Source organism: Medicago sativa, chromosome 7 (assembly GCF_051527215.1).
Source record: "Medicago sativa cultivar Bolivia chromosome 7, Bolivia_mono, whole genome shotgun sequence".
Classification (NCBI taxonomy): Eukaryota; Viridiplantae; Streptophyta; class Magnoliopsida; order Fabales; family Fabaceae; genus Medicago; species Medicago sativa.
In genome coordinates, this window is record NC_140755.1 from 70,060,036 (window position 1) to 70,087,378 (window position 27,343).

Consider the following 27,343-nt stretch of genomic DNA (forward strand, 5'->3'; position numbering starts at 1 on the left):
TCTTCATCCTTTGCTAAGCTATCATAGACATATGTAGCTACATCTACCCTTGTGTGTTTTGAAAGGGTAGATGTAACCTCCTTCGCCTCAACCTAAATGCTTCATCTCAACCACTGTTGCCAACTTATTATCGCAAAGATTAAAAAGGTGACTGAATATTAAGAAGTGGTTTTAGTCATCTACACTAAAAAATTTAAGATCCATGCTTTTTTTTCTCTCTCTTTCTATTTTACTTGCCAATACTTCACATACTTAAATCCAGGTTGCTGATGGTGAGAGGTAGCACTAGTAATGTTTGTCATTCAAAAGAAGAATGTAATTCGGCAACAACTCTTGTTCCATATAAGTTATACCAATTCAAGAATACAAAATGGAAAAGTCCAACCCTATCTAACTAGAGGAAGAAGGATAAAGTTCATATGCTACGATTGTGATGTAAGCTTGATGCCAATCTGCACCTAATATACGAAAAAAGGACCAAGAGAAATAGGCGATTGATCATAAAAAACGAAAGTTTTATATTATCACAACTCAAGTTAATGTTGATCCACACACTTATTCAATTATTGAAAGGAATGCTGAACTTTGACTTTGAGAAAATCACCAAGCATTCTTCTAAAATGCATAATCAACTGGTAGCCAAGAACATGACCTTTTTTGTTGTGTGAAAGGCGATTAACCACCATAGAAGAATTCAAGCACAACTCACTATGTTTGTAAACACTAGCTTTACGTCCATAACTTGGCCTAAAAAGAAGTTGTCACGTCCATATTGCTAACCAACTTTCACTCTAATCAAGACCACCACAACCAGCAAGAAACTCAACAGGAGCTTACTAAATGAGAAAATTGAGCTCTTATATTGCTCTATATTTTAAAATTTCTATGGAGTTTACATGCTATCTTGATCTCATGATTTTCAGAATTGAATGGTAAAGTCGTGCTTGATTATTAATTAGAATTTGAATTCTAAATAAATATTTAGATGGAATGGATTTGATATTCGATTGTGATATGCTACATGGGCTAGTCAATAAAAACGTTTTTGAAGCAATATAAACCACTGCAGAAAACAAATTCAGAACAATCCGAAAACCATTTTTCTTCTAACAGTTTTTGTGGTACAATAATTAATAATTCAGTGGTAAAGAATAAAACATAAAACAGTGGATGTTAGCATATGTTGGATTACTATATATGATGATTGCCTACATTACTTGGATATAACATAGTCATAGATTACCATTTATGGAACAACGTTTCAAGCAATTTATGTAGACACATTATACAAAACATTCAAAGTTGGTAAGGAAAACAACGGATGAATATGAAAATAGTAAATCCATAAGACAGAATGTATTAGCAATGCTTTTGTTTAGGATGAACACTGCATGCTCTATAGGAAGAAATAAAAATCAAATACTAGGAAATATAGAGTATTAAAGAGAGTGGAAAAGAAAAAAGAAATAAAAGGGTTGATCCGCAACATGAATACGCATCTTCCAACTAATTCATTGTAGACACCATTGGCATACAATAAAACATATGAAAGTGTCACGACAGTGGAATTACCATAAACTTGGTACAAACCATGAAGGATAATATGGAACATCACCATGCTTTGACGTCTCCTCAAGAAAGTAGTCGATGCTTCTATCATTCAAACAAAACATCCCAAACTCTAAACTTGTTGGTGGACTTATTCTTAAACATGGAAAAGTAATGGCAAAGTAGATACTATTCCCTCTAACTAACTCTTCACTGTAATTAAGTTCATCCCTTGACATTACCATGCTTTTGCATTTACTAACAAAAGCCACTTTATCTTCCAGCTTCACATTCTGCCACCCAACAGGACTCTTGTTCGTGTCCAGCTTGAACACTTCAAAGCTGGTAAGTGTAGGTGGCTTAACAAATGATGAGACAACAATGAAACGGTCAGAGACATGTTGTTCAGTTTCAATCTCACCATTATAGAACATAGAAATGAAGTATAACTCTCTTAACGCTTTATCTTTGGCTAGAAAACTGCTATATATACTTGATCCTGCTGGCGCTCTTGGAAGTTCAGCTAACACTTCAGCCTTCGGAGGTCCATTAGTGGAGTCATTAAGATCATAAACCAATATAGAATCTGACGATGAGCCTTCTACATATAATTTTGTATCAATAATTTCTATGTCCGTAAAATAAGTCCCTGAATCCTTATCTGGCTCAACTATAGTCCACGCCTTTTCAAAGAGTTTATAAATTGCAATGTGACAATAATCACTCAAAAGGCCAACTATATAGCATTCAGAACCATCACAATTTGGTTTGGAAGAGGCCGTCATTTTTGTCACATATATTCTTTGACCAATGATTGAGGGCAAGTACAACTTTGATGGTATCGTGATTCTAACATCAGTTATTGGATTCAAAAAGAAAATTTTTGCAAAACCATTTTCAGAATAGTCACTCACAATCAACCAGCCGTCAACTGAGCCAATACATGTATCATCCCTCAACAGCGGTGTCCTAAGGCAATGTAAACTTTTTGTACTCAAGCTAGGTAGTTCAGGTAAAGGGCAGCAATGCTTGTTTTCAATGATATTGGAAACTGTTTTCCTACAGGATCGGCAAATTGCTCTCAATCTAAGGTAATCTTTAAGAGGCAAACACTTCATAATCCGTTCCAACACATCAACTGGTAGATTTGTCAACATGGTTTTTTCTTCCATCTCATATTTTTGAGTGAGAGCCACTGCATAATCATTGCCACTTTGCAAATATTAGTGATTTAAAAGAAGTATAAACAATCCAAAATCCAAAATATATTCTTATTTTTTTGCACACACTTTCTATTTCCAATAAATTTAATATGTTAGATTTCTCTAGCAAGAGTTACTATCTTTTTCTCCAACAATTTTTAACATGTTAGATTTCTCTAGCAAGAGTTACTATCTTTTTCTCCAACAATTTTTAACAATTATATATCATTTTAACTATTCATGAACCAGTAGGAACACTATATTCGTACTAGAACGACACTTAAAAGGGAACAAAGGAAGCGGTAATTAAGAAAACAAATACAAGTCACAACTCACAAGACTAAGAAAAAAGAAAATGTGAAAAATAACATCCACGCCACTAATGAAAAGCACTACTATGATTAGTTATTACTTTATACTTGTAGGGTTATTCGAATCTGCACAAAGTAAATCAGCAACGAATAAAAATAAACAACTATGAAAAAAAAAAAAATATAAGTCAGAGATTACACATACAAGATTTATGACGTTTCATCAATTTGTGTAGCTCCACTATCAATCTGAAAATCAATTTGAGTAGTTCCACTATTAAACCGAATACTCGGAATCGAATAACAATCGATATCACTGATCATTAGAAACCCTAGTTTTTGTTTTGTTTGAGGAACAGAAACCTAGTCCATTGAGACGCTTAATCTTTCACACTATATATGTCACTAATTTGGAGGGCTATATAGTCATTTTTTCAATTAATTATATCATTGATTATTTTTCATAATTACTGCATCCGATCACTATTATAAGCAAAACTCACTTTTTTAGATACATTGAATAATTAATGTATCTAGTCTTTATTATAAACTAGATACATTAATTATCCAATGTATTTAAAATGTAAAGTTTTGCTTATAATACTGACCGCGTAGATACCTGGTATTGCCCGAGTTAAGTATATCAGATTGAAATAATTTAGATTTATAAATAAAATTATTAAACTACATATCATGTTAATGGTTAAAATCCTATAACAATATTGACATTAGTTTTGTATCTAAATAAACTATCAAAACTTGGTTTATAGTAGTAGAAAATAATATTCATAGTCGATATAAATAAAATAATATAATATATTAAAAGGTATAATACTTTTAATGATAAAATAATGTTTTAAAGGCATATGACAATAACTTCTTTAAAAGTATGAATAGAATATGATCGATTTAACCCATTTGGGGTTGGCCTAGTGGTTGGCTTGGGATCTTGGAGTTTGCTCCTCCAAAGGTCTCAGGTTCGATTCCCTCTGGTGCCAATTTCGGTGGGCTAAGTCCTTACAGAGCTTGCTCTGGCTTTAAACGGGGCCCCCGCAAGTGGGCGGTGGGATTGGTCCCCTCGGATTAGTCGGTCCTTGGATCGGATACCGAGTTTTAAAAAAAAAAAGAATATGATCGATTTATTTGATGTAAGGAAAAAAGAAAGTAATTAATATAACATCAAACACTCAGACATAGAGAAGTATAAGAATATTTGGTTTGAAGTGGTTGAGCTTCAGAAATATAAGCATTAATTATTAATTTTAAATTATTATAGTAAGTGTTTGGTTTTCAATTTTTTTAGAAGTAAAAAATATTAAAAAAAATTAAACAATTGAAAACAATTTTTAATATGTAGACAATAAAATATAATTTTAAATACAATTATATAATTTAAACCTAATCAATTGTATATCAAGATAATTGGAACATTTGAATTTTAAGACATATAATCCATAAGTTGATTTGCATATTATTTCTGTAAGGTGCACCTGAGTTTCTCTCCTCTTGATGCACGATTCTGGCAAGTGTACCAAATCGTTTACTAAGTAATAAAGTGATAAGTAGAGTATCGTATCCACATAGATTGTCGTTTCGTCCAAACAATTCTCGTTACTTATTTTTATAAGTTGACGATATAAAAGATAAAAGGGTTAGAAAGTCTTGCAATTTTTATCTGTTTGCAACAGAGCAAGTTATCTGTTTTTGGTTGCAGAAAAGTAAGCAGCGGTTAGGATTCTTCGAATCCCCCTGTCTATATTGTTGGATATATTAAATAACAATAATGTCGTGTTTATTTTTCTTAGGTAGACTATACAGGTGTTGAGGCCGTTGGGACGTTACTAACCTACTTTGGTCTATCCCTCCGATGCTAATTGCACCTGCTGATCGCATGGTGATCCTTACGTGTGTGGTCTTGCTAATTCAAAAGTAATTGAAACATAAACTTAAATTGGTTTTCCAGTGTTTCCCAAGGCAATGAAGGCCAAGGTTCCCTTAAGTCTGTCTATCTATGAATCTTAGGACACTCATAGCACACTCTCTTATAGTAGTTCTACAAACAGGCAACCCTAATCTACGTCTACCTTACTAAGGGTTTCAAGAGAATGGTTCTATTAGCTTACAACTTATTTCCTTCAGCTAGATATGTTTTTGGTCTTATAAATATTCCCACTTTTCGTTTTAGTCCCTTTAAAATTTTTCTTCGACTTTTTGTTCTTCAAAATTTTTTCATATTCACTTTTGGTCCATCCTTTAAAGTAAATTCATATCTAGAATTCATATTTTTGAATTAAATTTTTTAAAAAAGTTTATAATATTATAAGAATCTCTCCCATAAAAAATTAGAATTTTTAAAAAAAACATGAATTAAATATGAATTTTTATATTTTTGGTGGTCAAAAATTCATATTTAATTCATGATTGATTAAAAAAAATCTAATTTTTTACGGAAGAGATTTTTACAATATTCTACATATTTATGCACAATGTCATTAAAAAAATACATGAGTTGACTTAAAAATAGGGACCAAAAGTTGTGATTGAAAATTTTATAGGGACTAAAAGTCGAAGAAAATTTTTAGAGGAACTAAAACAAAATATTTGTATATTTATAAGGATAAGAAATAGGGTTAATTATGTTTTTGGTCCCTACAAAATTGCGAACTTGTAAGTTTAGTCCTTACTTAATTTTAATAGCATTTTTAATCCCTACAAAAAAAAATTTACTTATAATTTTAGTCCCTGCTAAAATAAATTTTGTTTAATTATCCTTAAACTCTTAAATTTTTTAACGATTCTTTTTATACAAGTTTAGAACACTATGAAAGGTTCATTTACTAAAATCTATAATTTTTTAACATGGAATAAATTAAATATGAATTTTTTAAAACGACAAAAGTTTAAGATATAAGTAACAAAAATAAGGGCGTAGAAATCAAATTTTTGCGATATTTTTTTCGGAGGACCTTTTAATAACGTTCTTAACAAACCTGTAAAAAATTGTTGAAAAACTTAAGAGTTTAAGCATAAATTAAACAAATTTGGATTGAGTAAGGACTTAAGTGCAGAAATTTTTGGTAGGGATTAAAAATGCTATTAAAATTAAGTAAGGACTAAACTTACAAGGTCGCAATTTTGTAAGGACCAAAAACATAATTAACTCTAAGAAATATTTAACAGTAATTTTATTCTTTCAAGTATTGTGATTGTTCGATTTTGACATTTCACTTTTTGTTTGAGCGATTTTAACCTTCCATGTTTTCTCCTTTGCAATTTCGTAGTGTCTCTCTACTTTTCTTGATTTGTGCTAATGCGACATGATTTATCACGTAAAATTTCTTTAAAGTTAAACTCGTGCATGTGAGTTGAAACTTCCACAATTTAGAAACAATATTCCCCATCCTGTTTCGACCTCACTTGCACAAACTTATTGTTTTGTTTTTCAATTTTTTTATAAAGGCACGCTACGTATGACGTATTGGTACACATCAATAATTTCACAACATAAAATCAGGGGAAATTGGAGGAGAACTACCACAAATTACAAAGAGGAATTACATATGAGATCAAAATCCATAAAAAAAGGTAGGTGGTCACATAATCACGATATTTAATAGACGAAAAGTGTATTTAAATCTAAACGCTTAAGAAGACTAGATGTTATCTCATCCATGTGTAAAACTAGTGTAATTTTGTTTTACCTTTCTTTGAGAATTTGTAATGCTTATTTTTTTGTCAACTAGTTACGTGTCTAGAAATTCACTTCGGTGAATAAGTGGAGTGTTTCGAGTTCGAACTATAGTATTCAATATCTCTATCAATTGAACTAAACTTGCAGAGAGTATGCAATGCTTGATATCCGTTGGTTCAAGTGGCAAAGTAATTTTGGACGATATTTAAACAAGCTCTCAAATTTATACCCAAAAAATAAATAAGGACACAATCTCAAATTGTCCTCTCAAGAAAAGAAAAAAAAAAGAAGCAAATTGTAGGCTCTCCTCTTTTTTAAAGCAAATATGCCAGGTAAGTAGTTGTATATAGTTGTTAGAAAGGATACTAAGATCTTCAAATCCACAACACCTTAGCTTCTTTTTTCAACTAATTTATGTTCTTCCTCTTGATTATCTTATGACTCATCCAATTTATATCATATAAATAAATAAAATTAGATATTATGAAAGTTCTGTCTCTTTATATGCACTCATTCCCAAGATTCAATGACCTCCTAATTCATTAATTATTTTCTGCATGAGTTTTATGGAATAGGTATACCTATATCTAAATTTATTAATATAATAGTTTCTATATCTATTAAGATTAACGTGAGGATATGTGGTTGAAAACCTTTCAATATGTGAGGAAGAAGAGTATTTTATCAGGATTTGATTGAAAATGTCTCATACGGGACTAAAACAAGTATTTTTTGAAAGAGAAGAAAATACTCATGCTTGGAGATGTTTCGAGCAGAGAATTGAAGTTATTGTATTTTCCTTTGTTTTCTTTCCATAGTGCCAAAATCCTATCTTCTCCTCAAATTAGATATCAAAGGGAAATAATAATTTAAATTGAATGAAATGAAGCAATAATGTCAATTATGGCATCATTTCTTTATTTAAATGTTAAATAAAGGTTTTAAGTAGTTTTCATGCATCCATTTCACCAAAAACAAAACTTCCATGCACCCACTATTAAAAAATTAGAGAAGAAAATTTATGGATAAGACATCATAGAATTTACGTGTATTTTGGGTCAAAAAAGAATACTTGCATAATAACAAGTTTAAATATGTGGTGAGTTAGTGTACTCCCTCCGGTCACATTTATAAGCAAAAAATATTTTTTTACGTTCATGGAATAATTAATGTATTTAGTCACATTTATAGACCAAATACATTAGTTATTCAATGAGCTTAAAAAGTTCTATTTTGCTTATAAATGTGACCGGAGGAAGTATATATCTTTGACTCGACTTGAATTAGCTTACATTCAGTGTGACTTCCTAGTTCATGAAGAAATGATAGGTGAAAAGCTAAAGGTTGCATGACTAAAAAATAGCTCGGTTGACAGAAACAATGTAGTATGTAGGGGTTGAAGTTCAATCCTCAAATTTTTTATTTTTTATTTTTTTGGGTCAGGTAGCCTAGTGACTAGAATTCACCTTGTAAGGTGAATAAGTGGGGTGTCCGAGGTTTGAACCCCGGTCCCTGCATATAATAATGCATTGTCCTACCAACTGAGCTAATACTCATGCGACAAAATAATGCATTGTCCTACTTTAAGAGTGAATTTAAACATTGGGCTATTTAACTAAAAAGTGAGAGGGAAAAAATTCTAAAAAAAAATGAGAACAATTAGTAACATAATCATTATTGCACTATTAATTCATTAATTCAGTATTTCATGTATGAATTTAATGGAATAGGTATACCTTATCTTAAAATATAATAGATAGATGCTATAATTATTATTTAGATTAAACGTGATGATGTGGTTGAAAGTATTTCAATATGTGAGGAGGAAGAATATTCTATGATCGGGATTAGATTGAAAACGTCTCATGAGACTTTATTTTTTAATAAGGGATGGCGTCTCATGAAACTTAAAAAGTATTTTGAAAGAGAAAAAAAATGCTCATGCTTGGAGATGTTGTGAGCAGATAGGAGAACTGATTGTATTTTCCTTTGTTTTCTTTCCAAAGTTCCAAACCCTCTCTTCTTCTAAATTTGGCAGTAAAGGAAAAGTAATAGTTTAAGAATAAGGGAGATGTGTGTGTGTGTACGTGTGTGTGTGTGTGTATATATATATATATATATATATATATATATATATATATATATATATATATATATATATATATATATGGGTTTTGCTAGAAGCCACCTGTAACGCTCAATTTGAAAACGTCTAGAATATTCAAAAGTGCGTTAAAACTGATATTGGATACATTAATTATACAATACAGAAGACGACGTTAAGTCGAGTATTAAGATACATCAACATCCAAAGCTTCTATGTTACATTATTACACACCAAAATGTACTATGAAGTCTAGCACAAAGTTCACAAAGTACAACTTATAATATAACATATGCATCTCTTAATTCAACACTAAGTCGATTCCATGCAAGAACATTCAATCCAAAGCTTTTTCTTTACCTTTACCTCGAGAAACCTGAGAACCTGAACAACAAAAAAGAGGAGTGAGACATAATGTCTCAGTGAGTTCTTCCTACTTCTTAGGCTAGTGATAACTTTGGGGGAAGACCTACGGTTACCACGTGCCTATTTTACAACCGATTGGTTGATTATACGTGTGTGAGCTCATTACATACTTAAACGAACGTGCGGGGTACTAGGTCGCTTCTTTGCATCTATATTCATATCATGCCTTAACATATATTTGCTTGCAACATCATTTCAAACATAACATAATAGTGTGTAACAAACAATTATCTGAGTTCGTTTTACGGATTGTTCCGGGTGGAGTAACCCCGAAAACAAATCCCATACATATCCGAAAGTACCTAGCTAAGGTAATCGGACTCCCTCAATGCCGCGGGGCCCCCCTTACGGAGCTTATCCCATTTCCAAGAAGGAAAATCCCTCGCATCCCACTGATGTGGATAACGAGAGCCGCGACACCTACAACTTTTCATTCATAAGCAAGCAATTTATTATAACATAATTATGCCTAAAACATACGTTCTACATGCTTCACGACCTATAAGTCGAGGTTCTAATATTTCCATTATAGTTCTCGACTTTCTATGCCGAGGCTCTATGCTTTCTACCACACTTAGTGTTATTTCTTACCCACGTTAAGGGTCATAACATGACATCTCATATGCTACTCCTCATTGAATTTACTTAATGTTGTTCACGCATTTCGTTGCCAATGTCTTTCGGGTAATGCACAATGAATACTTAACTTTGAGGAGGTTTTTAAAAGTTATAAGAATCTGCATGAAAAGGTCTCGCCGGCACTACTGCATCACAGAAAATTTTCAAAAAAGAGTGCTGTGCTGGGGAATCTTGCTTGAGAGAGGTCCAAGCGAGATGCCAAGTGAGATTTTATTTTGGTTCGACATTGATCTCGCTTGAGCGAGATTTATCTCGCTTAAACTAAGTTCTTCAGTACTAGACCTGCAGAATTCGTGTTTTTGACCTCTAAACCTCAAAATTGAGTTTCCAATGTACACAAGACACCCGGAACCCATAGAAATTAGTTTAGAACAAATACATGGCAAGAAACAACATATTATCAATGATTAATATCAAAAGGGGTTCTACATCGCCTAGCACATAACCAACTTAATCCTTGTTTTCTCACAAGTAATCACACAACCCAAAGGTAGTATAATCTATCTAAGAACTCACCTTTGCACAAACTGAAGTGAACTTCAAGTTTCCTTAAGCTCTACACCAAACCCTAGAATCTCTACACTTGATGAAAAGGAAAAAAAGATGGTGAGACTTGTTCCTACACACCCAAAGCTTGCTTGTTCTCTTGCTTGAAAGATTTTGAAGTTTGGATTGCTCATAAAGAAAGATATGGATCGGTTCTTAGAGAGAGGAGAGAGCACAAAAATTTTGTTCTAACCTAGTGAGAGAAGTGAAAAAAATAATGAAGATTTTTGGGTCCAATTTACTTATATACTCCTCAAGCTCAAATGTCACAAATGCCCTTAGACTTAAGCGCGCCTAATTCATCGTTAAAAGATAATACATCGCAACATATTAAGCGGGATATTACCCCACCCATGAAGGTGTCTTTTGGCAATCCACACCTCAAGGTGTGATTTCCACTTTTTAATTATAACTTTGCTAAAATACACCTTCATAAAAATTAGTTGGTGTCTTTTAACAAATACTCATAGAATAACTTGCTAAAAGACACCTTCATAAAAGGTGTCTTCTAGCAAAACCATATATATATATATATATATATATATATATATATATATATATATATATATATATATATATATATATATATATATATATATATATATATATATATATATATATATATATAGGGGTTTGCTAGAACACACCCACTAGTTTTTATGTGGGAGTGTTTTAGCAAGCTACACCTTAAGGTGTATTTAACTACTTTTTAGTTATAACTTGCTAAAACACACCTTTTAAAAAATAAGTGGGTGTATCCTAGCAAATGCCTATAGGAGTTGCTAACATACACCCACTTATTTTCTATAAGGTGTGTTTTAGCAACATTCACCTTAAGGTGTATTTAACAACTTTTTAGTTATATCTTTGCTAAAACACACCTTAATAAAAACTAGTGGGTGTATCCTAGCAAACCCCATATATATATATTGAAAGAAAGAATAAGGAAAATGATAACAAGTGTCTTATAAGACATTTGTTAAGAAATCTAAATATGAAAATTTATGAATATATATTGTGTATTCAATACATAAAACTTTAAAAAATAATTTTCTTTACATAAAATTTATCAATTATTTTCATTTTTAAATCCTTAACAAGTATTTTGGTCTTATTATTATGAACTTGAAATTAAAAAGAATGAAAAAATAATGTCAATTTTTGAATTAAGAACATAATTCAATGATTTCTTTATTTAAATATTAAATATATAAATTTAAAGTAGCTTTCTTCAACCACATAATTTAGGCTAATCACACACTGCCATGTGGCAGGGTATTTTGGTAATTTCACACACCTTTTTTCAATCTTGTCACTCTCCAATCCTTTTCTGCAGCACAGTGAATAACCCTCAAACATTCCCCTTCTCTCTCTACCATCTCCCGTTCTCTCTGTCTCTACCACTAGCTTTGAGGACGAATATGAACGGTGATGGTGAGTTTGGTGGTGGTGAGGACGGGGGATTGAGTGGATCCAGCGGTTTAAGGAAGTTGACGGAGAAGAGGACGATGGTGATGGTGATGGTGGTGGTGGGAGGTCAGTGGGGCAGTGACAACGTTCTGGTGAGGTGAGAGGAGGACGGAGGTAACGAAGTTGACAGAGATGAAGACGATGACGGCGGAGATACCAGATCTAAGACAAAACATGCATAGTCGTTTACATAGCCGTCGCCGAAAAAGAAGTGAGTTGGCGGCGGTGATGGTGAGCATTGGGGTGAGGACGACGGCAGAGAGTGGGTGTGGCCGGTGGAGGAGTTCGAAAAAGGGAAAACAACGGAGGGAGAAAGGAGAAAGGAAAAGGGAGAAGGAAGAGACTAGAGAGAGAGAGAGAGAGACTGAGGGCACATTTCAATTTCTTTTTTCTTTTTTTGTTGTTGTTTGATTTTGTCTGTTTGAGCTGTCACTATTTTATTGGCAGGTGGGAGGTGTAGAGTGGTATCAAGCCATGTAGGGGTGTATACGTATAAGCTCTCCATAATTTATGTCTATACACTTACTATACCATCGAAGAAAAGACATCTTTTTCGTAAAAAAATCGAGTTAAAATATAGGGTTAAATATGTTTTTGCTTCCTATAAAATTGGGATCTTTTAAGTTGAGTCCTTACTTAATTTTAATAGTTCTTTTAATCCCTAATTTTTTTCTGCACTCAGTATTAGTCTCTCCTCAATTCAAATTTGTTTAATTTAAGCTTAAACTCTTGAGTTTTTGAACAATTTTTTGATGACGTGTTAAGAACATTACTAAAAGCTCCTCTGCAAAAAATTGTCGTAAAATTTGATTTCTATGTCCATATTTTGTTAATTTTATCTTTAACTTTTGCTGTTTTAAAAAATTCATATTTAACCATAAAATATATAATAATATAGTAGATATATAATTCAAATAATAATATTTTTAATACTGAAATAAAGTATGAAAAAAAATCACAAAATATATAGTATTTATATACTTTTTTTTTTGTAAAAGTAAAAAATTCGATCAATATATATTTTTTTTTGTCAATATTGTGATATCATGGCATGAAGTTAGCTACAATATATAGCAACTAAAACTCATTTAATGAATAAAATAAAGTAAACATACCATTCACAATATTCACTGTGAGGACTTTTTAGCATTTATCAAAAACTTCCAAAGCATCATTAAAATGAAGTTTGAAAATGAAAAAAAATAATAATATCATTGCCTTAACCTTCTCCCTTTGGTTTCTATTTTGTCTTCACATTGTTCCTCCAAGAACTTTTTTTCCCTATAAATATTCAAGCAATACCCATCAATCTCTCCAGCACTATCCTCTCATCTTCTACTGTGTGCAAAAGAAAAAAATCATTTAAAAAATATGAGTCAGCAAGAGATTCTTCACTCTCCATGGCCATTAATCTATGAGCACATAGACTCATCAACCTTTGATCATCATCATCATCATCATCAAGTTGTTGAGCCGTATAGCTTCACCATGGTTGACCATGATGACTCTATGATCCATATGGCATCATCATGGATGGCCATATTGATGATGACTATGTTCCATATGGCATCATCATGGATGATCATGTTGAATATGATTATGAATTCAATACTCTATTAAGCACTTCAGAAAATAGTACTCTCTCTGAAATCTCCATATTCACCAATGATCATATCCAATTTCCAATTGATGAAGAAACCTTGGAACTTCCATCTCTAATGGAATTAGAATCTTCTGATTCCATTTTGAGTCCACAAATTGGTAATATTCAAGAACATGAATACCAAGAAGAAAGTGAAGGGAGTTTCCCTTCACAAAATTTTCCACATGTCCTCGAAGGGTATAGTTCAAATCCCCTCGGAGACAGTTGTAAAATGGCCGCCAGTGCCACTTATGATCATTTCCCTTTACAAAATTCTCCCTGTGATGCATGGAGTCCAACACTTTCAATGAAATCAGATTTTTCATCAATTCAACAATCACTTACTTTGCCACAAGAAAATATGGAAATTGAAAACCAAGTGAGTCTTCCACACTTGATGGAAGCACATGGTGAAGCCTTGGAGAAAGGACAAAAAGCACTAGCAGAAGTTAATTTGAAGTGTATAAGCCAAAAAGTTACCACTCCAATTGGTGACTCTCTTGAGACACTTGCATTTTATTTGGCTCAAGAAGTGACAAATCATGGAGAATACCTCAAAGGCGAGGCATACAAGAATTTTCAGGCTGCTTTTAAGGTATTTTATCAAGGGAATTTGGTTGGAAAAATGGCTCATTTTTCGGCTATTTCATCAATTCTAGAAGCTGCCATGTTAGAAGATTGTGATGAAATTGACATAATTGATTATTGGTTTGGAAATGGTGTTCAATGGCCTTTTCTCTTGGAGGCTGTTTCAAAAATGAACAAAAGATTGAAATTGACATCAATTAAATGGAGTGATGAAAATTCTGAATGTGTTTGGAATTTTGAGGATGCCAAAAGGGAACTTTATGAGTATGCTAAATCATGTGGTTTGAAATTGAAGGTAGAGGAAAAGGAATTGGATGAATTGATTAGTGAGATCAAAATAATGAACGAAACGGGTGGAAAGAAAGAGTTTTTGGCTTTCAAGTTAATGATAGGTCTTCCACATATGGGAATGGTTAGAAGTAGAAGAAAAAATGCTTATGAGTTTTTGAAGGTAGCCGAGGATTTGATCAAGAACTATGGTATCAAGGGAATTATTACTTTTGGTGATGGTGATGCATTTGAGAAACTAAAAAATAGTTTGAATTTCATGTCATTTTTTGAAGGGAATTTGGTCCATTATAAAGCTTTGTTGCAATCAATTGAGTCACAATTTTCAACAAAATTCTCAGAAGCAAGAATTGCATGTGAAGTGTTGTTTGTGGCACCTTGTATATCTTCTCTTGATTGGTTACAAACATGGGAAGAGATGAAAAGTGATGGCTATCATCATAAAGGTGAGATTAGCTAAGAAGGTGGAAGATTAAGCAAAAATGTTTTGATGGAAGTCAGACAAATGTTGAGAGGACATGATAGTTCTTATCATGCAAGAATTGAAGGAAAAAAAATGAGAATCAACTTGTTTTGGAATGGAAAGGAAGTCAACTGTTAAGATTTTCCATTTGGAAAAATTAAAGTGTAGAAAATTAGGAGTGAACAGTTGTAACACCCATACTAGACGTATCTAGAAAGTCCAGCATGTGCGTTAGTTTAGTACTGGATACATTAAAATTTACAACATAAAAAAACTTAGAATGAATATATTATACAATAAACGCGTTCTTACATTATCAATACAACATATCTTGTCTAAGGTATACTAAATACATCCTTGAAATCCAAAAACTCCACGCCGCGGGTACGAACGAGCTCTTGCAGAATAATCCATCCGACTACCACCTTGACGTCCAACCTGATATCTGAAACAAATAAGGATTGGGATGAGACATAATGTCTCAGTGAGTTCCCCTAAATCCTAGGCTATAGGTAACCTCAAGGGAAACCTACGGTCACCACGTGTCTACAATACAACCTGACGGTTGATTATACGTGTGTGGTCATGCTTTCCTAGACGGTAGTGCATGCTAGACCCGTCATAGGTTCATCTTACTTGTTATAGGCTTCACTTCCTATACGTGTCATGGCGGTCGAGGGAAAACTAAAACCGCATTGCCAAGAATACGCTCTACGTATCAAGGCCTAAGCATAACATAATCATGACACGAACCTATACCGGACGATTAGGGGAAACCTAAGATCGTCTTCGGTACCATGTTCATTACTTGTTCTATTCATGTCTTGTACTTGTCTTAAAGCTTCTAGTGCTCTTGTTCTTGAATCATAATCATGCATGGAATCATTCCTACATAATCGTGAACATAATCATAAACATAACATGCATGGTCGTACATAAGTTCATTCATTAAGTTAGCGTTGAACAAACAATCATTATCTGAATTCATTTTACGGAGAGACCCGAGGTGGAGTAAACCAGAGCGCAATCCCTATCTAACCGATGGAAACCTATCTAAGGTATAACCAACGGCACTCCCTCTGTGACGTGCGGGTTCCTTACGGCTAACCCCGTTTCACCTAGTGGAAACCCCTTGAGCCAACCTAGTGTGGATCACAAGGGACAAGACACCTACATCATTATTAAAGTCTTGGTCTATATATGCATGAAGATTACATCTATACATGCTATCTCTTTTACCTCGGATCCTTATACGATCCTACTAGAGGTAAACTAAATGCTTGCTTAACTTACTATGTGAAGAGATATCTAATCAATTCACGTCTAGTCATGCTTGCATGATCATTCTAGTTCCTATGCGAAGAGAATACTCTATATCACTTCGCGTCTTATCAAGCATATTGTCAATGCGTAGCATTCTATTTCTTTACAAGCTATTCTAGTTCTTGACAAGGTATGTCAAAGCTCTACTTTCATTCCCTTCCTGAATGATTAAATTGCTACCAGATTTTTATCGTAACATAACACTCTTGCGTATCATTTATCAACAAGCATTGTTAACAATTTACCATGTCTTTCCCTTGTTTAAAATCTTGTTTGGAATTGTACTTTAGGCACTTGGAATTGAGGGGTTCATATTTCAAGAAAAGTTTGCAAGAAACGGAGCTCAAAAGACATTTCTGGACCTCCGGAACATTTTAGAACATTTACACAAAGTGCTGCTAAAGCTGTGAACATTCCAGAACGTTTTCATAAAAAGTGCTGTCAAAAGATGCCTGGATGCTTAAGCGACGCTTAAGCGTGATGAGGACGCTTTGAGGACGCTTAAGCGTGCTCCTAAGCGTGCAGTTCAGTAGCTACGACATTTTCGACGCTTGAGCGTGCTGTGGATGCTTAAGCGTGCTGCCATCAGTCCAAAAGTGCATAAATCGTATTTTTACATAAAAACCTCCAAATCCAAGTGTCCTAATGCATCCTAATCTTCCAAAACATCATACAAACAACTTATATCATATGCATGGCATCAATTAACAATAATTGATCATAAATGGTACAAAGGGGCATTAGAACCCTAAAACATAACCTAACACAACCTAGCAAAATTCATGTTTTTCTCACGAGAAATTGCACAACCCAAGGGAGGGATAAGCTATCTAGGAACTCACCTAATCATGGTGTGAACTTGATTCCCAAGCTTCCAAGTCCAAGCAACAAAACCCTAACTTTGATCCACTTGCTTCCTTTGTTCAAACCTTCTCAATCTTGTTGTTTTCTTGTAACCCATAGCATCATGATCTTTGCTAGCTCATCTCTAATCCATTCCAAAGCTTCTTTCACCAAAACCCTAACTCTTAGAACTTCTCTTGATGAGGAGGAGTAGAGGAATCAAGCCAAAACCAAGCTTCCATATGCTTTAGAGACCATGAGGGAACATAATTGAAAGCTCAGCATGGGGGGATGAAGTTTTAGGAAAGATTGGTGAAGAGGAGAAGAGAAGATGGCGTGAGAGAAGAGAGGAAAGGGAGAGAGAAATATTTCTTCAAACTTAGAGAGAGAAGGAGATGGGAATAATGAGATATTTTGCACAAAAACCAATTAAATATCCTTTCCACGTGAAATACCCAAAATGACCTTACCACAAACGTATTAAAAACGACTCTGATACTTCATCCGTATTATGCTGACATGTCATAAAATATTTCCATCACACTTATCTTCCATGAATTTAATTCCCCGAGCACGATCGACTGGTAATATTCCGATACTGACAGGCGGGATATTACAACAATACTTTTTTAGTATAGTTATTATAATTTTAATTGTATAAAGATTCTTTATGTATCCACAAAATAAAAAGTCACTTTGATTCACTCTTTATTAAAGTCACTTCTTGTTACAAGTCACAGACCTTATCAAAATAACACAAACTAATGCACAGTTGAATCAGCAAAATCTACCAAAAATATTGTCTAGCATAAGTGGTGGATATTTGAATCTCTTAACCATTTGGTCAAGTGTTCAATACTGACCGGTGCGTATGAAAAAACATATGTTCGGAGAGATTAGTCTCATAAATGAATCTCGGTTAACTTAAAAATTAACCTCCACAATTGCAAGCGGAAGATACTTTAGGTAAAAAAAAAGAAGAAGACTACAAACTAGTTACTGCAATAATATTCCCAACATAACAGAGCCTAAAGGCTTAAACTGCTGAAAAAGAAAAGAAAAGAAACATCTCAATTTTGTGATAAATTAATGTGGACTAATAATTAAATAAAAGAATATAGGCTAAAACGCACTTTTTGCCCCCTAAGTTTCAAAAAGTTGCAATTTTGGCCCCCTATTAAAAAAAATAGAATTTTTGGCCCCTTCGTCCAAAAATTGCTGAGAAGAGGCCACGTGTCCCAAAAAAGGGGCCATAATTGCAACTTTTTCTAAAGATAAGGGGTCAAAAAGCATATTTCCCTTATGTTAGAGGGTCAAAAGAGCATATTTCCCTAAACATGGGGGGTCACTTTTGCCATTTTTTTTAATAGGGGGCCAAAATTGCAACATTTTGAAACTTAAGGGGCAAAAAGTACAGTTTAGCCAAGAATATATTGTTTGAAGTTTAAAGGAAAGAAACACGCCTCTTACAAAAGTTTCTTTAAATTACTTAATGTAAGCAATTCCGCGTGTAAGCAATTTCAACGAAATTTTAAAATTTAATATTACAGATAGATTAGGATATGTCCGCATATTTCAAGACATGTTTATGCATATTAATTTTGGAGTTCGATCCCGGACTATGGTATATGAAGAAAATTCGTTACAAATAAAAGAACTCGTCTTATGTGTGTCATAAATTTCTCTACATAGATCGGTTATTGTTAAATGATGCTGGAAACTTCGTATCAATATTATTTTAGCTTAAAAAATTGTGAGATTCGTTTTTTTATATATAAGTGATGGAAAAATATTGCCTCAAAATAAAAAGTAGGATGCAAAAATATGATGTAATTTCTCTTTGGCTGTTTTACATAAAATAAGAGAGTTTGAGGGAGGGGAGCAACCATCTATAAAGAAAGCGAAATGAAACAACAAACAAGTACATGAGGACATTATGTCTCTTTTCCCTTGACTTGACACAAAATTGATGAGCAAGTAATAGGGTGAGAGTCTAATTCATTTTTGGCATATTCCTTGTCTTCATGAAAGCATCTCTAATTCTATTCATATAAGCAACTCATTTTATAAGGGTGAGAGTCTCCTAGAAAAGGACTTGGAATCTAATGGAAAAGTAAGAATTCTCCAGCCGATTTATATATATGGCTCATAGTTCTTGCTTTGTCAACAAATGACCTTAGAAGAAATCTACTGATATTTGTACCTGAAGAATATTGAAAATGCTGAATCAGTCCCATGTGAATGGTTTCTTTCTACCTCCTTTATATCTTCATGTAAACAATTTTGCTCTTCTTTCTGCCAATTTGGTTTCCTGCTTTTTCTTTTCTTCTTCAAGTGAATTAGAAAATATAATTTATCTGTTTCGCCTACATCATCTTCAGATGCTATGATCTAATGTCTATAAACTCAGATTATAAACTCACCCTGTTATACATAAAAAGAACATTACAAAATTAGAAATTAGACAGGGTGTCTACTTAATTTATTTCGAGTGAAAACCCCACAAGCATCAGAGTGCAAAAAAGGACCAAGAAAATTAGGAGACCGATCATATAATTAACTATAGTTTTACATGATCACAACTCAAGTTATCATGTTGATCCCTACACTTATTCGATTATCGAAAGAAATGCTGAACTTTGACTTTGACAAAATCACCAAGCATTCGTCTAAAATGCATAATCAACTGGTAGCCACAAACACGACCAGTTTTGTTGCATGAAAGGCGATTAACCATCACAGAAGAATTCAAGAACAACTCAATATGTTTGTAAACACCAGCTTTACCTAAGGATAAACTTTCAAAAACATCTCATAACTTGGCCTAAAAAGAAGTTGTCCCGTCCATATTGCTAATCAACTTTCACTTTAATCAAGACCACCACAACCAGCAAGCAACGCAACAGGAGCTTACTAAATATGAGAAAATTGAGCTCTTATATTGCTCTCTTTTTATAATTTCTATGGAGTTTACATGCTATCTTTGATCTTAGGATTTTCGGAATTGAATGGTAAGGTCATGCTTGTTTATTAGAGTTTGAATTCTGACTTAGTAAATATTTAAAACTAGTTCAGAACCAATTCAGAACAGTTCGAAAACCTTTATACAACAGTTTAAAAAACTAGTTTGTTTTGAGATTTTAAAACTAGTGCACTGAACCAATTAAATCGGATTTAAGTTATAGACGGTTCAATTTTTCCAAGGAGAAATAAGCTACAATAATGACATCATGAAATTATGGAAGGATATAAACTTCCACGTGGAGAAATAAGCTAAATCATAAAAACAATGATTGAATTTTTCTTCTTACAATTTTTTGTAGTACAATAATTAATAATTCTTTCATAAAACAGTGGATGTTAGCATACACTGGATTACTATATATGATCATTGCCTACATTACTCGGATATAACGTAGTCATAGATTACATATACGGAACAATGTTTCAAGCAATTTATGTGGAGACATTATCTTCAAAACATTCAAAGTTGGTAAGGAAAACAACAGAAGAATATGAAACTAGTTAATCCATCAGATAGAATGTTTTCAATATTGAGGCATCCCAAAATTGACTAAATCCTTTGTTTAGGATCAACACTGCATGAATATGCATCTTCAAACCAATATGTACTAAGAAATATAGATCCTTAAAGAGATTAATAGAAAAGAAAAAAGAATTAAAAGGGTTGATCCGTAACATGAATAGGCATCTTAAAACCAATATTCATTGTAGATGCCATTGTGTAACAATCAAACATAGGTTAGTATCAAGACAGTGGAATTACCATAAACTTGGTACAAACCATAAAGCATAAGGAACATAACCATGCTTTGATGTCTCCTTAGGACCGTATTTGATGCTGCTATCATTCAAAGAAAACATCCCAACCTCTAAACTTCTCAGTGGATTATATCTTGGACATGGAAAAGTAACGGCAAAGTAGATACTATTCCCTCTTACCAACTCTTCACTGTGATTAAGATCATCCCTTGACATTACCATGCTTTTGTATTTACTAACAAAAGCCACTTTATCTTCCAGCCTCACATTCTGCCACCCAATAGGACTCTTGTTCGTGTCCAGCTTAAACACTTCAACGTTGGTAACATGAGGTGGCTTAGCATATGCTGAGATAATTCTGAAACGGTCAGAGACAACACGTTGAGTTTCAATCTCACTATTATATAACATAGAAATGAAGTATAACTCTCTTAACGTTTTATCTTTGGCTAGAAAACTGATATATGAACTTGATCCTGCTGGCATTCTTGGAAATTCAGCCAACACTTTAGCCTTTGGAGGTCCATTAGTGGAGTCTTTCAGATCATAAACCAATATAGAATCTGATGATGAACCTATTACATATAATTTTGTACCAATAATTTCTAAGTCCGTAAAATAAGTCCCTGAATCCTTATCTGACTCAACTATAGTCCATGACTTTTCAAAGAGTTTATAAATTGCAATGTGACAATAATCACTCAAAAGGCCAACTAAATAACAATCAGAACCATCACAATTTGGTTTGGAAGAGGCCGTCATTTTTCTCACATATGATATTCCTTGACCAATGATTGACGGCAAGTACAACTTTGATGGTATCGTGATTCTAACATCAGTTACTGGATTCAGAAAGAAAATTTTTGCCAAACCTTTTTTAGAATTGTCACTCACAATCAACCAGCCGTCCACTGAGCCAATACATGTATTAGCCCTCAAGAGTGGTGTCTTAAGGCAATGTAAAATTTTTGTACTCAAGCTAGGGAGTTCAGGTAAATGGGAGCAATGCTTGTTTTCAATGATATTGGACACTGTTTTCCTACAAGAACGGCAAATTGCTCTCAATCTAAGGTAATCTTTAAGAGGCAAGCGCTTCATAATCAGTTCCAACACATCAACTGGTAGATTTGTCAATACGTTGTTTTCTTCAGTCCCGTATTTTTCAGTGCGAGCCACTGCATAGTCATTGCAACTTACAAATATTAGTGGTATTAAAATGTATAAGTTTCTTTTGACATAAAATGCCAATTTATGTGTCAAGACATCATTATAACATAAGAAATTCCAACTAGGTTGACACTTCGAAACCTAACAATCATATGCAGAAGTATAAATGATATTATAGTAATTAAATTTAACAGAACAAATACAAGTCAGAAAACTAAGAAAAAGAAAATGTGAAAAGTAACATACACGTCACTGGATTTAGCTTAGAAGTATGATTTATTATCACTTTATACTCGTACGGTTATTAAAATTTTCACAAAGTAAAACCAGAAACGTGTACATGGCCAGAACACTCGCACTAAATCTGCAGCCAATAAAAACAAACAACTGAAAATAATAACATATAAGTTAGAAATCACACGTACATGATTTGCGACGTTCCTTCAATTTGAGAAAAATCAATTTAAGTAGCTCCACTGCCAAATAGAAAACTAGCCATCCAATAACCATTGATATCATTGATCACGAGAAACCCTAGTCCTTTTTTTTTTATGAGGAGGAAAAACCCTATTCCGTGCATCTATTTTGGGTGCTTATGCGAGTCTAATACGTACACGTCATCAATTTTACAATTTTTTAACATTCACACCGAATGAATAATCACCTAATCTCTTGCACTTTATAGAAAATTACTAAATTAGCTCCATCAATAACTCTAAATCATTAAAAAAATTAAAAATTATTTATTTTAATAAGGGTTAAATGATGTTTATCCTCAGCCATTTGGACGAGTTTTGGTTTAGCCCCTGTGAATGATGAAACTAAAGGATTTTTTTTTTTTTTTTGAGTTTATTGTTGACGATGTTGATTGAGAAAGATAAAGATCATGTTGGTAAAGAAGATGAAGGAGAGAAAAGTGAAAATAAAAAAGATTTTGTTTTGTTTTTATTTTTGTATAATATTTTAATTTATTTTCAATAATTTTTTAATTCATTTAATAATGAAAAAACCAAGTGAAATTAAAATAAAGTTAAAAGAATTAATAATATCCTCCGAGCATTGCACATAATCAAAAAAATGACGACTCAACGTGCCACACATAAGGTTAAGTGCACAATTAGCTGTGTTGAATGTCCAAAATCAAAGAATCTTCAAATTACAAGGGGGAATCAAAAACTTTATTTTTTTACAGAGAGCTAAACCAAAACTCACTCAAATGGTAGGGGGTAAATATTATTTAACCCTTTTAATTATTTATTTAAGGAGACCTCAAAAAAGTGAGGGAGATAGGATGCTTTCACAACCACCCTTCTCTACAAGCACCATATTTATTTGCTCCACAATGGGGTGTTTATTTAGCAGGGTGCTAAAAAGGTAAAACATCCACCATTGTGTATGCTCTTACACTATATATATTACTAGAGGCAGAATCCGTTGACACCATACTATTATATTAATTAATTATATTTCTAATCTATTAAAACTAATATCTACCATTTTTTCCTAATATGTATTTGGATTATCTCATAATCCCACTAATTTGAATTTCCTTTTTAAGTAAATATGCTCATTGCATTTCATTTATAATAATTGTCTCAATTCAAGATGGGATACAATAATAAATAGCGGGACTAGCTAGAAATGTAGCCTTTCCGCAAGCGTATGAGCAGCTGCATTTGCTTGTCGCCTAGTGAACTCTACCCTGGAGTTTGTAAAGAAGGAGGAATAAAGAGCTTTACAAGATGCGATGACGTGCCCAGACTCGGAAATATCATCTTAACGGTAATGGAAAGCATCACAAGTAACTTTAGAATCTAGCTCAAAATCGACATTTTCGAAACACATGTCACTAAGCCATTAGAGAGCTTCAAAATCACCCATGGCTTCACCAACCTCAACCTGATGTACCCAAGGAAAGATTACAATCTTTGCTAAGACAAAAGCACCTACCTCATCACAAAAACATATGTCAATCCCCGTACGGTTAAAAGTTGAAGAAAATGATGCATCGACATTGCATTTATCACTATAATCATGTGAGACATTGTTATAGCTAGTTCCATCAGGAATAGGAGTTGGAATAGGACCAGACATGTTTTTCTCAGATCTTTGACTGTTACACGGTTAAGTGATACACAACAAACCCAGGCTCTAGATACCAATTGAAGGTGAGAAAAACACAAGAAGGGGGGGGGGTTGAATTGTGTTTTGGAAAATTCTTCGTTTCTCCTAAAAACTGAACACACTGGTCAGAAGCTAAGTGAGAAAGCTTCTGAAGTGGTAATCAGAATCTAAATGCAGCGGAATAAAACAGAGAGAGAGAGAAGAAGAACGACACAAAGCAATTATACTGGTTCCTTCCACAATCCGGAAGTAGTCCAGTCCCCCTTGCACTTCCAAGGAGATTTCACTAAGAGTAATATCTGATTACAATTGCTCAAGCACACAAGCAAGAGACTTCCTTTTCTCAAGCACACAAGCAAGAGACTTCCTTTGCTCAAGAACACAATCAAGAGACTTCCCTGCTCAAGCACAACTGCAAGAGACTTCTAACTAAACAAAATTACACAGAAAATTGTTTAAGGTTGAACACTTGATATACAATCAGAGGTGCTCACAATACAAATCAGAAACAGACTCAATGCCTTAAGAATTTCTAAGATATGACTTTGAAACACAGAAATTCTAAGTGAGTGCAGAACAATTTCAGCAGAGGTTTGGCACTTGTAAAAATGTTGAGAGTCTTTTTGTTCAGCATTGCCAAATCTCTAAGTCTTCACTCCTTTATATAGAGGTGTGAAAGAGACGTTGTAAAATTGCCAGCACATCAAAGAGTCGTTGTTGAAGCTTGATCTTTCACCAATGATCTTTTGCCATATTTGGTTGTTGTCCTATGAAGAACCAATTTGAAATCCATTCCTTATCCAAAGGAACATCTATGCAGGTGAAGCCGTATTCTGGAGCTGTTTTCTTGTCTTGTAGCGTGGACACAAAACAGAGTAGTGGACAAGGTGGTTGTACGGTTCGTACAATAGTACAATGTCAACACTTTCGTCCAAATTGCAAGCACATGCCTTCAAACACCTTTGAAATGACCGTTGCAAAATTCCACTGATCTTTTGTTGTCCTTTGATGAATTTCGATCCATGAAACAACTCTTGAATGCTTGAATTTCTCAAATTCAATTGATCTTCAGCTTCTGGTGAAATGGCTTCTGATGAGGCAGCTTCTGATAACGCAGCTTCTGATGATGCAGCTTCTGATGATACAACTTCTGATAACGCAGCTTCTGATGATGTGGCTTCTGGACCTCTTATCTTCAGGAGCACTATTCTTCAGGAGCACTATTCTTCAGAAGCACTATTCTAACTTCAGGAGCGGCTTTACTTCAGGAGCGCTTTTTCTCTTCAGGAGCGAGTTGCCTTCAGGAGCGTCTAAGCTTCAAATTTGTTGATTCCTTTTGCTCTTTATTTGCTCATTTAGAACCAATAAATGATGTAACTTTTTAATTATGGTCCTGTACACTTGAACAAATATTAGCTAGTCTAATTTACAATTTTTAATACCTTGTTATCATCAAAACTCTTTAAGGTTCATTGTTAAACACATTTTGTTCCAACAATCTCCCCCTTTTTGATGATGACAAACAATAGTATTTAAAATTGATCAATTGTTGTTAATCTAATTAACAAGTTGACTTTGGGGTTCTGAGGTTTGTAAGCTCAGAATCTGAGGTTTGTAAGCTCAAACTCCCCCTGAGTCTGATAGACTTTAAGGTGAGGTTTGTAATCTCCCCCTAAGTTCTATCCAGGTTAATGAAATTCATTTAGCACGCAATAATAATCTCAGAGCTTAAAAATGAAATGAGTTATAGATGAGAAGAGTGGTTCAATTAATTTTATTTGAAAATTTGATACTCCCCCTTTTTGATACACCTCTCTTTAGGTAAGACAAAAAGATATAAGTTTTTCAAAAAATTTCAAATATCATTAATGTGGCTCAGAGCCTTTAAATACTATCACATATACTTCCCCTTTTGTCATTATTAAAAATAACAAATTAACATAAAGGACGAAAAGATTTGAGAAAAACTCAAACAAGAAGAGAGTATAATATAATAAACTCAGAGCCTATAGTCTTATCAAAAATATAATCAAAGCAAAAATAAATTAGTAAATCAGAGCAATGATTAAAAAAAATCAGGCATTGTTAGTCAGAACCATTAAGTATTCAGAAGCAGTAAGAAACATAAGACAAGAGGTATTCAGAAGCAGGAATTAAAACAAACAACAAACAAAAAAATAAACACAAAGGTGTGCAACTAAGGTTTGGTTTGAATTTGTTTCCTCATCTTCTCCATTTCTTCAGCTTGCTTCTTCAACTGTTCTTCAAGAAGTTGTTGCCTCTGGAGAAGCGCCAATTCCCTTGCCTTAGCTTCTTGCTGTTGCTGTGCCATCTGCTGCCTCAGAAGCTTGAACATTCTAGCTTCTCTTGGCAAATAGTCAACTTCTGAGTAGAATGACTTGTTTGACAGAAGCAGTCTGGGACTTCTAACTCTAAGTCTTTGCTTCAGATTCTCCATTAGTCTTCTGACAGAAGCTCCCTTGATTCTGATGCACTTGTTCTTTACAGCTTCTATCAACTCAGTAGTTCTCTTCTGAAGTGATGCCCATGCTTCTTCATATGCATTGGTGAGATCAATTGTCCTTCTTTGATCCACCAGATCATGCATTTCAGAGAGGATCTTGAGTAGCTCTACATCAATATGTTCAGATTCCAGGATGTCCAGGGGTGGTTGTTCAAGAGTTTCAAGGTCAGAATCACTAAGACTAAGGTCTTGAACAGGGCTGAATTCTGGAATGGTGATTTGTTGAGATGGAGTTGATGATGATGGCTGGTCAGAAGCAATTTGTGAGATTGAGGTTGAGGCTTGGAGATTGACTTGATGATTGTCAATGTCCATGGGAATGTGTTGGGGAAAGGATTCTTCTGGTTGTGGTTCTGGTTGGGGTTTAGTATGCTCTGGTTGTAGGTTTTGTGGGGAGTCAATTTCAGTGTTGGCTGGTGGTTGATGTGGTGAAGTTGGTGATTGAATGTTGAGTTGGGGGTCAATGTTAGCAGCTGGTGATTGTGATTGTGGGGGTGATGTGGGTTTGTGTGGTTCAGGTGGTTGTTGATGGGGGCTTTCTGAAACAACCTTTTCAGAAGCAGCTGCTTCTGGAGTTGTTTCAGAGGCTTTCTCTGAGTTGGGTTCAACATCTTCTGGTATGATCATGTTGAGAGGTTGAATATTAAGAGGTTGGGGGTTA

General features: G+C 33.8%; 1 protein-coding gene, 1 long non-coding RNA gene and 2 pseudogenes across 2 annotated transcripts; 1 reads left to right on the forward strand and 3 right to left on the reverse strand.

Annotated features, from left to right (window-relative positions):
* Nucleotides 1–1,306: 1,306 nt before the first annotated feature.
* LOC146908115 (uncharacterized) lies at nucleotides 1,307–4,954 on the reverse strand (annotated as a pseudogene).
* Nucleotides 4,955–8,972: 4,018 nt separating this feature from the next.
* LOC146908116 (uncharacterized) lies at nucleotides 8,973–12,652 on the reverse strand. Its single transcript, XR_015017738.1, has 2 exons — nucleotides 11,765–12,652; nucleotides 8,973–9,240 (listed from the first exon to the last, which is right to left on the reverse strand). It is a non-coding gene; the product is annotated as an uncharacterized LOC146908116 (long non-coding RNA).
* Nucleotides 12,653–13,308: 656 nt separating this feature from the next.
* On the forward strand, nucleotides 13,309–15,079 carry LOC146908117 (protein NODULATION SIGNALING PATHWAY 1-like; annotated as a pseudogene).
* A 5,519-nt stretch (nucleotides 15,080–20,598) lies between these two features.
* On the reverse strand, nucleotides 20,599–26,997 carry LOC146908118 (uncharacterized). Its single transcript, XM_085729228.1, has 4 exons — nucleotides 26,755–26,997; nucleotides 26,408–26,691; nucleotides 23,928–24,141; nucleotides 20,599–22,175 (listed from the first exon to the last, which is right to left on the reverse strand). Exons 1-4 carry the CDS (start codon nucleotides 26,995–26,997, stop codon nucleotides 20,868–20,870), a joined length of 2,049 nt encoding a protein of 682 aa, XP_085585354.1. The 3' UTR covers nucleotides 20,599–20,867.
* Nucleotides 26,998–27,343: the final 346 nt, after the last annotated feature.

Bases quoted from the DNA above. Each gene is read 5' to 3' on its own strand.
- LOC146908118 (XM_085729228.1), bottom strand. From the start codon at position 26,997: ATGGACATTGACAATCATCAAGTCAATCTCCAAGCCTCAACCTCAATC. The intron at 26,692-26,754 runs GTGGATCAAAGA...GCATCACTTCAG, and splicing joins TCTCTGAAATGCATGATCTG to AAGAGAACTACTGAGTTGAT. The intron at 24,142-26,407 runs GCAAGCTGAAGA...TAACAGTCAAAG, and splicing joins CTTGAAGAACAGTTGAAGAA to ATCTGAGAAAAACATGTCTG.